General features: G+C 41.8%; 1 protein-coding gene across 2 annotated transcripts in view; it reads right to left on the bottom strand.

Moving 5' to 3' along the window:
- Positions 1-14409, bottom strand: part of SLC25A38 (solute carrier family 25 member 38) — a 55179-nt gene extending 40770 nt beyond the window's left edge. Inside the window, exons 1-4 of one of the 2 annotated variants that reach the window (XM_053469092.1) lie at positions 14231-14409; positions 13395-13476; positions 6215-6394; positions 5513-5681 (exon numbers count right to left, since the gene is read on the bottom strand). In XM_053469092.1, the coding sequence (XP_053325067.1) occupies positions 5513-5681; positions 6215-6394; positions 13395-13476; positions 14231-14409 (610 nt within the window). The remainder of the gene's footprint in view (positions 1-5512; positions 5682-6214; positions 6395-13394; positions 13477-14230) is intronic. The other variant, XM_053469094.1, reaches the window with a different exon arrangement.
- Positions 14410-15324: the final 915 nt, after the last annotated feature.

Genomic DNA, 15324 nt, shown 5'->3' with positions numbered 1-15324 from the left:
ATAGGGGTAGGTAGCAGGATCCCCTCTCTTATGGTCTCCTCCCCCCTTGGCACCTGATAGGAGGTGAAGTCAGAAGACTCCGCCTTCCCTCACTTCCCCCTAGCGTCTCCCCGCCAGGCTGCCACACTCACTGAGGCTAAGCCACGCCCCCTCCTTGTCGGAGGTGCGCTGACCGGCAGGTTGAGACTGCGGCCTGCCTTGTGGCAGTGCAGCTGTGCCGCGTAGAGACCGGCGGATGGCAGCGATTCGGGGTGGCGGTCCCACAGGTGAGGAAGGAGGTGTTACTGTTACTTCCTAAAGCACTCATAATTTGAAAACCACGCTGGTCTGAATCTATTGTTGTACTCCCCCTGGGGAGACACTGGAAGGGGTCGCACCATGCAGTTGTCATCTATTTGAACTAGGGCTGCCACTAACGATTATTTTTTCAATTTATCGATTAATCAGATAAAAAAAAAAATTATGTAAATTTAAAATAATTTAACAGAATGTTAAAAACATAGAGAATAAAAAAACTTTTGAGAAAAATGCAATTTCTTGTTGTTATTTCCCAACCTGCCCCCCAGTTATGCACATTTGAGCCCAGGCTTGCCACACTGCCTCCCAGATATGCCTTATACCCCCGGATATGCCACATACCCCCAGATATGCCACATACCCCCAGATTTGCCAGTGTGCCCCCTGATATGCCTTATGCCCCAGTATGCATTTAACCCCCAGATATGCCACTCCCTTCTCCCAAGATATGCCTTATACCCCCTGATATGACACTCTGCCCCCCGATAAGCATATGCCCATCTGCCCCCAAATATGCCAGTGTGCCCCGATATGCCTTATACCCCTTATATGCCACTGTGCCCCCCCAAATGTCTTATAACCCCTATATTCCATTGTGCCCTTGATATGCCACTCTGCCCCCTGACATGCCACTGTGCCCCCCAAATATGCCTTATAACCCCCTATATACAACTGTGCCCTTGATATGCCCCCCCAGACTTATACACAATATCTCACAAAAGTGAGTATACCCCTCACATTTTTGTAAATATGTTATTATATTTTTTCATGTGACACTGAAGAAATGACACTCTGCTACAATGTAAAGTAGTGAGTATATAGCCTGTAGAACAGTGTAAATTTGCTGTGCCCTCAAAATAACTCAACACACAGCCATTAATGTCTAAACCTTTGGCAACAAAAGTGATTACACCCCTAAGTGGAAATGTCTAAATTGGGCAAAGCGTCAATATATTGTGTGGCCACCATTATTTTCCAGCACTGCCTTAACCCTCTTGGGTATGGAGTTCACCAGAGGTTCACAGGTTGCCACTAGAGTCCTCTTCCACTCCTCCATAACGACATTATGGAGCTGGTGGATGTTGGAGACCTTGCGCTCCCCCACCTTTCATTTAGGTATGGAGACATGCTTGGCCAGCACATCACCTTCACCCAAGGCAGTGGTCGTCTTGGAGGTGTATTTGAGGTCATTATGTTGGAATACTGCCCTGTGGCCCAGTCTCCGCAGGGAGGGGATCATGCTCTGCTTCAGTATGTCACAGTACATGTTGGCATTCATGGTTTCCTCAATTATTATCTTTTATTTATATAGAGCCAACAGTTTATGCAGCGCTTAATACAATACATAAATTCAAGGGGTATGACAAGGCAAGAATTGACAGACTAAGACAAACCGATACATTAGGTGGGGAGAGCCCTGCTCGCAAGCTTACAATCTTGAGGGAATGGGGTGACAAACATGAGGCACAGAGAAAGGGTGAGAGGTAGTGTGGTGGTTGTACTAATGACAAGGAAGTTGAAGGTGAATGCTGAAGGTTCTTTGGGAGTAGATTCCAGAGATATGGGGCAGCTCAAGTGAAATCTTGTAGAGGTGATAAGTGAGGAGGAGAGCCTTAGCCCATGGGAAGAATGTAGTGATCGAGTAGGAGAGTATTTTGCTTATGAGGGCAAAAATGTATGGAGGAACAGTATTATTGATGACCTTATATGTCAGTACCAGAATTTTAAATGTAATTCTAAAGGTAACTGGGAGTCAGTGGAGGGTTTCACAGAGTGGGGAAGCAGAAGAGGAGCGACGTGCAAGGAAGAAAAGTCTAGCAGCGGCATTTATGACAGACTGTAGAGGAGAGAGTCGATGCAGTAGTCAAGACGGAAATTATAAGTGAATGAACCAGAGTTTTTGTGGATTCTTGGGAGAGATGTTTTTTAGGTGCAAGCGGCAGGATCTGGCGAGGAACTGAATATGAGGGATGAAGGAAAGGTTAGAGTCAAGGATGACCCTAAGGCATCGGGCCTGGTTAGTAGGAGAGATAGTCGTGTTGTTAATGGTGATAGAGAATTCAGGTAGTGGAGTGGAGATGGAGGGAGGGAAGATAATGAGTTCAGTTTTAGAAAGATTACGTTTCTGGTAGCGTTGTGAAACCCATGAAGAAATAGCAGACAAGCCATTGGTAATACGGGACATGAAAGATGGAGAGAGATCAGGAGAAGACAGGTAGATTTGGGTATCATCCGCATATAGATGATACTGGAGGCCAAATGAGCTGATTAGTTTGCCAAGAGATGAAGTATAAAGAGAGAACAGGAGAGGGCCAAGGACTGAACCGCTGATGGTACAGTTCCAGATGATAGAGAAAGATTAAATAGGTGGGTAAGTGATGGACCAAGGGATGGATATAGAGACTTTGTGAGGTGTGATGGGATGGGGTCAAGGGGACAGGTTGTTGGGCGAGAGGAAGAAAGAAGAGTGGCTCTCTTTTTTGGTTGTAGGGGAAAAGGCAGTCTCGATCTTCTCTTTGAAGTAGGTAGCAAGATCTTGGGCAGTGAGAGAGGTTTGTGGTGTGAGTGTGGAGGGACAGTGAAGGGAGTTGAAAGTAGAAAAAAAGGCGTCGTGGGTTGGAAGAAAGGGAGGATATGAGAGTGGAGAAGTAGAGCTGTTTGGCGGGCAGAGCTGTAAGTGTGAAGCATGAATTTAAAGAAGAGTAAAGTCTTCGCTGGATTTGGATTTTCTCAATGAACTGTAGCTCCCCATTGCCGGCAGCACTCATGCAGGCATAAACTATCACACTCCCACTACAATGCTTGACTGTAGGCAAGAAACACCTTTGTATTCCTCACCTGGTTGCCCCCACACACGCTTGACACCATCTGAACCAAATAAGTTTATCTTGGTCTCACCGGACCACAGGATACGGTTCCAGTAATCCATGTCCTTAGTCTGCTTGTCTTCAGCAAACTGTTTGCGGGCTTTCTTGTGCATCACCTTTAGAAGAGGCTTCCTTCTGGGACGACAGCCATGCAGACCAATTTGATGTTGTGTGCGGCGTATAGTATGAGCACTGACAGGCTGACCCCCCACCCCTTCAACCTTTGCAGCAAGGCTGGCAGCACTCCTCCACACGTCTGTTTCCCAAAGACAACCTCTGGATATGACACTGAGCACGTGCACTCAACTTCTTTGGGCGACCATGGCGAGGCCTGTTCTGAGTGGAACCTGTCCTGTGAAACCGCTGTATGGTGTTGCCCACAGTGCTGCAGCTCAGTCTCAAGGTCTTGGCAATTTTCTTATAGCCTAGGCAATCTTCTTATAGCCTAGGCCATCTTTATATAGACCAACAATTCTTTTTTTCAGATCCTCAGAGAGTTCTTTGCCATGAGGTGCCATGCTGAACTCCCACTGAGCAATATGAGACAGTGTGGGAGTGATAACAACAACCTGCTCCCCATTCACACCCGAGTCACTAACGAGTCACATGACACCAGGGAGGGAAAATGGTTAATTGGGCCCAATTTGGACATTCCAGGCTATACACTCACTACTGTAAATGGTGCCATTTCTTCAGTGTTGTCACGTGAAAAAATATAATAAATAAAGGCTCCAGGCACTCAAGGGTTCCTGCTTAGACAGAGTTGATAAAGACCTCATTGTGAGGTCAAAACGTTGTTGCTGTCTTCCTTTAATAACTCTGCCTGAGCTGGAATCCTTGAGTGCCTGAAGCCTTTATTTATTTTGATCTACTGGGGAGCGGGCCCTTCCTGGCACAGTTAAGCACCTGAGTTTCTTTGGTGTGTGTGCAGATTCCTCATTCTGGTGACATGAAAAAATATAATAACATATTTAAAAAAAATGTGAGGACTGTACTCACTTTTGTGAAATACTGTATGTATACATATGATTGTTAATAGCAATCACACTGCTATCATGCCCAGGCAACCAGTACATGCTAGAACCTGGGCATGATAGAAGTGTTAGCAATCACACTAGCCTATCGTGCTAAGTCAGCCAGTACATGCTGGAATCTGGGTATGCCTGGGCATCATATGAGTGCGATTGATGTTAATCATATATATATATATATAAATATTGTTATTGAATTTCTTTTTGTCCAATTTTGTTGTTACTTACTTTTAATAAAAAGGTGTGGGGGGGTCATTTTTGGTTTCAGCCAAGCAAATCCTGAATTTTCAGTGCATCCCTAGAACTGGGTGATTCCCCTTATGTCACGGTGACATCACTGGGGCTTTTTATTTCAAAATGTTATTACATATTTTTTTTTAACTTTTCAATGTGTTTAATATATTTTCTTTTACATGTCTCCATCAACCTACATGGTTGGCTACAGTAGGAGGGTCTGGAGAGCCCCTCTGGGAACTCTTATTCTGAATGGGTGCAGCCATCGTGTTAGAGGAGACATGCTGCCTAGGACCGGAAAAAGAAAAACAGGAGGCACTTTAGCAACACTGCCTGAGCTTAAGAGGCGATCAACGATTTTTTTTTATGCATATAACCTTTCAATATGGTACGGGTACATTTTTTTGGTGTTGCTGGATGCCTTTTGATCTGAGCAAAGCTACGCTAACGTTTAACAAGGAGTCCTGGAAGTGATGGTCTAACCCCCACCGAGAGGGGATTACATGACCACAAACCATTAACATGTCCATTTTTTTTTAACATTATTTTACAGCATATCATGTAATCCCAACTCTCTGTGGGCCACGTCATCACTTCAAGGACTCCTTGTTCTTTACAACTGAAATTCGTTCTTAATGACTTTGGCTGTGTGCTTGGGGTAGTTGTCATGCTGCATGATGCCATCAGATGCCTCCCTGATGGTACTGCATGGATAAGTATCTGTCTGTATTTCTCAACATTGAGGAGACCATTAATTCTGATCAAAACCCCCACACTTTTTGCATATTTAAATGATAAAAATAAACTATTAACATGCATTCTTACTTTACAGAATTTTTTTCACCCTGCCTAAAACTTTTGCACAGTAGTTCCAAAGAAAGCACTATTTGTCTGAAAGAAAGAAAAAAAAATTGGGGTAGATAAACAAAATGAGGGGATTACAGTGGGATTAAAATGCTGTAAAGGCGTCCCCTTGTACAAATATGTAAAACAGTTTATGTCCTCAAGGGGTTAAAAGAAACAATCTTTGTTCTGGCCTTATCCATAACAGTCGATATACACTATAGAAAGCACAGTTTTTACCTTGTGGCACAATCGTTTTTGCTTGGGTGTAAAACATTAGATATATGCCTGAAAAAGGGGCATCACGCAGGAGTGTAGCAGTAAGACCACTGAAAAGGCCACGTGGACCCTCTGTTCTGTAAATATTCTGCAAAGCACCATACACGCTTCTGTAGCCATATTTGCCACTCTGTGAACAGGGTAAGATGTGAGACAAACAGTTAGTACATAAAAAATAGCCATCCATATACAGTACATTCCCTTTGCTATGCTCTGATTTGTATTAAATGACAGCGCTACTCTTGGCCATTCAGAGGCAGCACCATCCTGCACTCCACTGTAAATTTACCGTAGAATATGCAGCATTATGGGCAATCCATGCCGCTTCCCATACACATCTTTTCTGTTGTACTCTGAAGTGTCTACTACGTAGCTAAGTGTAACAAGATGTGTGCAAAAGAAGCACACATCTAAATGTATAGGTGAAATATACATAAGTCAGAGAGAGAAAAGAAAAAAATGGAAGGGCAGGAGAGAAACAGAAAAGATCAAAAGAGGGATAATCGAGCAGGTGGAAGAATAAAGCGGGAGATGGAACAAGGAAGGGGAGGGAGAAAAAAAATGCACATTATTATAAGAGCATAGAAAGGTTTGCATACATCCCACTCAATTGTATTTTACACAATGAGTTTTTGCAATTTATGACAGCTATACCATTCTTACCTCATAACGCGTCTTTACAACTGTGAAAGGTAGCATGCAGACACCTGCAACGGTTCTGGACCCTGCCCCCAACAGAACAGACTCCACAGGGGTAGGATCTTGTTCAGTGAAATAATGTTGCTTCAGTGCATATAAGGTGCTGAAGTAAAGACCAACACCAGGAATACAACGTAGAAATGACTATAGGGGGAAAAAGTCCACAAAAATGAATTAATATGATTAAGAGGAGAAAAGGTCTACCAAATACAAATATTTTCATGAGAATTACACAAAGAAGAGTGGACCTTCCTATCACAATGACATTTTCCCATGCATCTAGTGGACAGCCTATGCTATAGTGGAATATGGCTGTCCTGTACAGTACACTAGACATCAATATCTGCATAAAAGACTGCAAAAATGAAATTAATGGAACATACATCTTAAGCAACCATAAAAATTAGGGAATCTATTTTTAGATAAGGTACTGTAACACATTATTTTACTTTACATGTAGGAAGTGCTTGTGGGTTGTTTTTCCATTAACTCTTTCAAAGTGCAAGTAAAATAATCATAATGTTTATTAATCCTACCAATTTTTCAGACATACATGGTCTTTGTCAGGGCAAAGCAATATTTTACAGGAAAATGTAAAAATGAACCAGCCTTTAATACAGTTAGGATGTTTTGGAACTGTTCCTTGGGTGTCACAACACTCAAGGAGTCCCTCCCTTTTCATGGTCAAAGGTAAATGGGGGGAAAAATTCCCTTATTTTTCGAAAAATCCGGGGTCTAAGAACTAGGTGCGTCTTATACAGTGGTTGTAGATTGCAGTTACTACTTCCCAGTCCTTTCTGAATAACAGTCCCTCCCACCACACTGATGATTGGCCCCGCCCCCTTCCTGATAGCGTCCACATGGCTAAGCAACTCATCTAACAGTAAGTAAAAAAATTATATTTGGGCTGCTGGAAGTTAGGGGAAGTGGGGGTTAATATCGGGGCAGTTATGGTTGATGGGGTCTTAAGGGTTAATGTAGGGGCAGTTATGGTTGATCGGGTCTTTAGGGTTAATTTAGGGGCAGTAATACATTTTTTTTCAAATTTCGGGCCCCAAAATTAAGGTGCGTCTTATACATGGGGAAATACGGCATTTCATTCTGAAATAATTTGACACGTCTGGTAACTAAATTATTTCAGATCTCAAAAGGAAATACATTTTAGAATTACAACAGTAACTCATGTTCCTCAATATTCAGTACATATATTAATTTATAATAGGAAAAGCCACTTGTAATTGGAATACTAACCTAAATAAGTCTTTAGCTGGACAGGCAGTAACCATGGTGTCCCTTGGTATATGGTTGACATTTAATACAAATATCATGCATACGTTGTAATTCACACACATTGCCAAAAAACTTGTGGGCGCAGGCGGTTTTTTCGGGAGTTGTAGGCGAGAGTGGACGGGCATACAATGTACCTGCGGGTCCCGGTAATCCCGTGCATTCCCGAAAGGCTGCCTTCGCGTTGCTCCCTCACAGCGTCTCTTCTCTTATCACGTGATTTCACGTCATGTCACATGACTCTGCTCCGTTTTGGGGCGGAACAAGAGAAGAGACACTGTGAGGGAGCACTGCGAAGGCAGCCTTGCGGGAGTGTGCGGGAAATCTGCAGTTCAGGTAAGGAGTGGGCGGGATTGAAACACACACATTGCGGGAGCAAGCATACATATATCCTTTAAATGTAAACCTAGTCCAATAATCACAATCTCAAATGTTCAATATAGACAGAATCTTAATATTTGTCCCCCTTGTCATCTTGAGGTTTTAAGAATTAATTTGTTGTATAAATAAACATTTGAAATTGTGATTTCACACCGTTTGTGCAACTCTTAGCAATGGTGTGGCCGAAACACCTAAACTCAATAATTAGGAGGGGTGTCCACATGCTTTTGGTCATATAGTGTATAAGGTACTTCTAAACTGAAAAGACATTTCATCAACCCAACTACTTCATAATAGTCACTTCAAAGTCATACAAATGTGGTTTCTAATTTTTTTGTAAATATATTTTACATGTTAAATTGGGAATCAAAAGAAAGCCCTATCTGCCCTTGGAAAAACAATGTAACAGGACCCAATACTGTTACTCTATATTATTATTATTATTACCGGTATTATGCATTTTGCATCAGAGCCTATTGGCAGATGTCTTTCTTGTCTTGATAGCCCTAGCTATAGTCGTTTAGTTGGCCCTTTCCACCTCCAAACTAACTGCAAGCCTGTGGCTGGTCCCTGTGTTTAACCATAATGAATTTGAACCTGGGAAGGTAAAACAAACATTTAAAGGTTTTTGGGTTCAAAAAGCCTCAGTACTGAAGGGGGATATTTTAGCCTGGTTTTTTTTATTTTTATTGGGGGCTAGCGTTGTGGTAGGGGTGCTGTGATATCACAATACCCGACCCCTGCACGGTAGCAGGAATCAGGCTTTTTTAAAGGACAGTTAGTCTTATGGTAAAATAAGAAATACCATGGACTCACTTGTTTTTTGTTGCAAAAGGGCTGATGATTGTCTGTGAATTACAACTCAGTCACACTGATGATAAAATTGTTGTAGTTGTAACCCACAAAAGCAGGTGTACCAGAAGAGCAAAAGGTTGGCATGCAGGGGAGGGCTGGCACCACCTGACCTGTTGTCAGTTAAAGGCAAGTAGACCCCCCCCCCCGTTAATCCACAGAAGCACTAGCCTATGAATCTACACACACTCTAACATTTACACACATTAATGCTGACACACAAACCCATGTGTTAACCACACTTTAACAATGGTACATGACACTGCATTCCTGCCTCCCCTGGCTGGTACAAAATTGTTCACAATGTGCTGGTACAACCAGGAGGTCCACGTTGTGCTGGCCCTTTATGAAAATCCTTGGACTAGCCTGGGCAGCTTTTTATCTAAAGTGAGTTTGTATAGCATATTTATTATGTAATTGAACCCCCTTTTTTTTTTATGTGCCTACTAGGGCTGCAACTAACGATTATTTTAATAATCGATTAGTTGGCCGATTATTTTTTCGATTAATCGATTAATCGGATAAAAAAAATGAATGTAAATTTTTCATTTATTTAAAATAATTTACTAAACAAATGATGTTAAATACAAACAGCAGAATAAAAAAACTTTGATAATACATTTCTTGTCTTTATTTCCCAACCAGCCCCCCAATATATGCACATTTGAGCCCAGGCTTGCCACGCTGCCTCCCACATATACCACTCTATGCTGCCTCCCACATATGCCACGCTGCCTACCACAGCACTCCACGCTGCCTCCCACATATGCCACTCCACGCTGCCTCCCACATATGCCACTCCACGCTGCCTCCCACATCTGCCACGCCACGCTGCCTCCCACATCTGCCACTCCACTCTACCCCCCACATGCCACTGTGCCTGATACGCCTTATACCCCCTGAAACACCACTCCATCCTCCCCAGACATGCCACCCTGCCCTCCCCACATATGCCACGCCATGCTGCCTCCCACATCTGCCACTCCACGCTGCCTCCCACATTTGCCACTCCACGCTGCCTCCCACATTTGCCACTCCACGCTGCCTCCCACATCTGCCACTCCACGCTGCCTCCCACATCTGCCACTCCACGCTGCCTCCCACATCTGCCACTGTGCCTGATACGCCTTATATCCCCTGATACCCCACTCCATCCTCCCCAGACATGCCACCCTGCCTCCCAGACATGCCACTTCTCTACCCCCAGATATTCCACTCTACCCCCAGATATGCCTTATACACCCTGATACACCACTCCGTCCTCCCCAGACATGCCACACTGCCCTCCCCACATATGCCTTATATACTGTATATGCCTTATACCCCCAGATATGTCACTTCACTGCCCCCAGGATTTAGATTCCCCTAAATTAACCCTAAACTCCCCATTAACCAAAACTGCCCCTAAATTAACCCTTAACACCCCCTTAACCACAGCATCCCCTAAATTAACCCTAAACTCCCCATTAACCACAACTGCCTCAAATTAACCCCAAACACCCCATTAACCACAGCTGCTCCTAAATTAACCCTAAACACCCTATTAACATAACTGCCCCTAAATTAACCCTAAACACCCAATTAACCATAACTGCCCCTAAATTAACCCTAAACACCCCACTAACCATAACTGCCCCTGAATTAACCCCCACCTCCCCTAACTTTCAGTAGCCCAAATATATATATATATATATATATATATATATATATATATATATATATATACACACACACATTATATATATATATATACACACATTATATATATATATATACTTACAGTTAGATGAGTGTCACAGCCATGTGGTTCTGGCCTGGAGAAGGAAGGGGCGGGGCCAGTTGTCACAGTGATTACAGGGAGGGGGAGTAAGTAGGAGCTGCTGCTGTGAGACGGTGAGTCAGACTAAACGGATTATATAATGAGGGGGATTTTTCAGAGCGTTTGCTCTGAAAAAACCCTCATTTTATAATCGATAATAATCGATTCAACTAATCGATAATGAAATTCGTTGCCAACGAATTTCATTATCGATTATTATCGATTTTATCGATTAGTTGTTGCAGCCCTAGTGCCTACCCTGTCCTATGCTGTGTGCAGTGAAATGAGCCTGTCATTTAGTGAGCCCTGTAGATATAAGAAGATTATACAACAACAAGTATTTTGTAATCTGGGGGTGCAGCTGAACAGGGTTTGGTCATTTTATTGTTTACCCACAAAACCTGTGCAAAAAAATGGTAAATGCAAAAAAGTTTTTAGTTGCCTAATGGTTGTATAACAAAAGCCTAATAGCTCCCAGCTGAATACCCCAAATTTGTCTACTTTTTTGTTTTATTTGTGATTACCATGACAAGCCAGTATACTAACAGTTAAAATAATGAGATGATGTTTTTAAAAAAAAAAACTTTAAACAGCAATCTAATGTTTGCGTTATAATTGCCAAATGGTAGTACATGTACATAAAAAGGTATTTCCAAATGAGTTACCTAAATTAATGTGTTTTGGTGAATTCTGCTATTTAAGTGACAATCATCATAGAAAAAATAATAAAAAAATGTAGCACTTTTATCAGTTTTTTCTAAATAGTTATAAATAACTACTTATAAATGTTAGCCTATACATCTAAACGTGGTATTAAAAGAAAGCGGCGGTTCCTGTTTTTCAAAAATACATGGTTTGATGGGGTAAGTAGAATTGAGCAACTTCAAAAACAAGGCATGGGGGCAGAATGACCGCGTCAAAATTCAAAGTAAAAAAACTGAATTGCGCATGTCTCAAATGTGGTCTTTTAGCCCCCAAACAACCAGGCAAACCTATGCATTGGTGAGATCACTGTACTCAAAAGAAGTTGCTGAACACATATTGGGGTTTTGTTTGGAAGCGACATACACCAAGAGCTGTAAATTAATACCTTAAGTTAGGGATGCACCTATATATCGGTGGCCGAAATATATCGGCCGAAAAGGGCATTATCGGCAAAATGCAGAATCAAAAAAAAAAAAGGCCGAAAACAATCGTCTGCAGAGGCTGGGCTGCTTACTTGTGCGAGCAGCGTCTCTTGTACCGGCAGGAACTCACCGGAGTCATGTGAATGCACATCACATGACTCTGCCAGCTTCCTTCTTCTCCTGGGGGCAGGGCTAGAGAAGTTGCTCGTACAGCCGGGACCCTGCAGAGGTCAGCCAGTACATGCTGGGATCTGGGTATGCCTTGGTAATGATAGGAGCGTGATTGCTGTTAATTATATATATATATATATATATATATATATATTAATGTTGTTGATTTTTTTTTGTCTAATTTTGGTGTGTTACTTACTTTTAATAAAAGCGTGGCTATTTTATTTTTTTATTTAGATTTTTTAAAGGTTGGGGGTCATTTTCAGTTTCAGTGAATCCTGAAATTTCTTACGTGTGTGGGGCAAAAATTGCTACCACATACTTTGGCAAAGGTTGGTGGTAAAATTAGAAAGAGTTAAATTACCAGTATTTGAAATACCCTGGAGTGTGTAGTTCTGAAGACTATATGGTTTGATGGGGTAAATTGAATTGGCCGGCTTCAAAGATGTCCCAAATAGCACATGGGTGTTTTGTTTTTTGATTAATCGGATAAAAAAATATGCAAATATTTTGTTTAGTTAAAAGTTAATGGGTGTTAAAATCAACCAGAAGAATAAAAAAGTTAAAGTGTCATTGTACTTTTGTGCACACAACACTTATCTCTATCACAACGGCATTTCTCTAATAGAGTTCTTTTTTTAGTGAAATAATAAAAAAAGCTTACAAGAACCCAAACACAATATTTCTAGAACTAGGTTTTAATACATAAAAAGGTTTTACTAGTGAATATTAATTCACATGTACACTTTTTTTTATATTTAATAAAAATTTATTTCCTTTTATTTGCCACTCTGCCCCCCCCAGTTATGCACATCTGCCAAATTTGCCACTATGCCCCCGATATGCCTTATACCCCCATATATGCCACCCCAGACTTGCCCCCCCTGTGCTCCCTGGTATCTAGTGGGGGTAGCTGGTGAACATTTGTGCAACGCGCATAGACAACCTCTGCTGCTGCCTGACACTTTTGCTGGAGCTTCTATGATGGAGCACCGGAAGGTCACGTCATGCTGACAATGGAGGGCAGTAGGGGAGGTTGTCTGTGCACATCACACAGGCGTCCACCAATGTCTGCGCAATGCACGCAACCTCCGCTGCTGCTGGCCGGCACTTCCGAAGGAGCACCGGAAGGTCATGTCATGCCGGCCCTCTGTCATAGAAGCCCAGGCGGAAGTGAAGGGCAGTAGCGTCCACCGGCTGCCAGAGAGGAGGATCAAGGTCCCTTGCAGCGCTGTGGGGGATCTGGATCTTAGTGTTATAGTCCAGGTCGGGCGAGAGAGAGAGAATTACAGGAAGGACGCAAAAATTAAAAAAAATAAATAAAAAAAACAGCCTGGTCTTTAAGGGATTAAATAATGCATATTAAAATACACAATACTATAATATGTATGCTTTTTTTGTTGGGATGCCAAACAAACTCTCTCTTTAATATAAGTGCAAAAGGTTTCAGGCTTATGTACATAACACAAAATGCACAGTATTAAAAGTATCAAAAGGTGGTACTTACCGGTGAGACACCTTTCCACAGCCCCAAAATGTTTTCATTACGGATAACATTGAGAAACAGGTTTAACATCCCAGGACGGATTCTGTAGAAGAGTATGGATGTCAAACAATTTGTAACTAAAGATACTGTATATGTCCTGTGTGCATTGTTCCACAGATGGCTGTGTAAACACCCTAATTTAAGAAAATGTTGGTTTTTTTTACAGAATTTCAATAATCAATGATGATGATTTATAAAGGAGACAACAAGCGCACCACGAGCAAAGACAAAATGTTGCATTTGCACAATATAAGTGTGTAGGTCACTAAGAATGTGGTAGTAAATAGACTTTTTTGGCAGAAAACCCTTATAATCTTTTATACATTTCTTTTGGCCATGGCTGTCAGACTACAAAGTTTTGTTGATGCAATACTTTTTATACATAAATAGCTGTATTGGTTTTATTAGGTAAACAAATGTAAATGGTATCATAAGTACAGTTGCATACACTAAGTACACTGGTATAATCATACTCGTCTAGGTCCGCCCCAGTTTATCTTTCTAAGCCGCCCTGTGGCAACCCCAATGCAACTTTTACTTGTCAAGTAAGTTGCTGTGTGATCGAATTCTATTCCTTAGTGTGGCTGACGACACCAACGTGACCAATAACAATCCACGAATGTTCTTCCAGTTCTATGGCTCATGGGTAAGATGTGTACCCTTTCAAAAGAAAATCTCTGGGAGAATCTTTTCACATGGATAAACTAAATAATGAGACCATGACACCTCCGCTACGACAGCTATCTATGTAGATTGTTTTATCGAGTGTCTTCGTATGCTTTTGAGAAAAAAAATACCTCATTGTGGAGAGCTGATGACTCTGTAACCTGGTTTTGACAAGATCAAGAGGCTGAAATAGGAGTGTGGAGCATGTACCGCTGACAGAGCCACATAAGAAAGCCTTAAGCACTGGATGCATCTTGGAGAACCGGTCACTGGGAATAAGCGGCTCGACCGACATCGCCAAATTGCACATCTCCTCGTGGATGGTTGTTCTACACACACATTTTTAGTGACCAGCTCTTCGTTCGTCGACGTTGGTTGTATAATCCCGCTGCTAACGCCGTTTTACCATGCTTTAGCAGAACAACCAATAAAAAAAGAGCAGGGAACGTGAGACTTACGATTTAGCGTCTGTCAAAAAAAAAAAAACAGTCAGCCAATCCTGGTTGTTTTAGGCGTGACATAATAAACAAACCTGTCATAGGACAACTGCTGCAGCTATAGGAAGAGGAAGTTAAAATAATGAAAGTTGGTGGCCGCCATCTTTATTCGGGGAGCGAGATCATTTGTTGCTGCACCATGGAGCTTTGGACTCTAAATAATTGTATAAAAAGGCTGGATCTCCCCTCTATCCTTTAGTCTTCTGTTCCATTTATCCCTCTTTGTCATTTTCTTTTATCTTCATGCCTGCCTTTAACATTTAACAATATTTATTCTGCCCTCTCCCCCCCCATGTTTGTGGAAGAGGTAATGATACAAAACCTAATGTCGAAAAAAACCTTTATGAAAACGCTGTCATCTTTATTTGGAAAATACCACAAAAGTAAATGTTGAATAAGGCTAGCTAGATTGCTTATACAAACAGAAAAATATTAACTCACTTTTTACTTTGGGTATATTGTTCTTTTTAGTATGTATCTTTCTTTTTTGGACAATTTGCTTGTTTGACCTCAAATCCATGCCCCCCAAAGAGCCTAGGTTTTTAGGGGGCAGTCATAATTTGCTTTAGCAGTATCTTGTTATTTGCTGGTAGTGTCCAGATTTGAGCACCTGAAATGTTGAGGGATATGTTATTGTTCTCCTCCATTTAGCACACCTATTCCACTTTCATTTACCGTGTAGCAAGATGGCAGCCCTCTAATGCATGAGAGAAAATTAAAGCAACTTA

This window comes from Spea bombifrons, chromosome 6 (assembly GCF_027358695.1).
Source record: "Spea bombifrons isolate aSpeBom1 chromosome 6, aSpeBom1.2.pri, whole genome shotgun sequence".
Classification (NCBI taxonomy): Eukaryota; Metazoa; Chordata; class Amphibia; order Anura; family Pelobatidae; genus Spea; species Spea bombifrons.
This window is presented reverse-complemented; position numbering and strand designations above follow the sequence as displayed.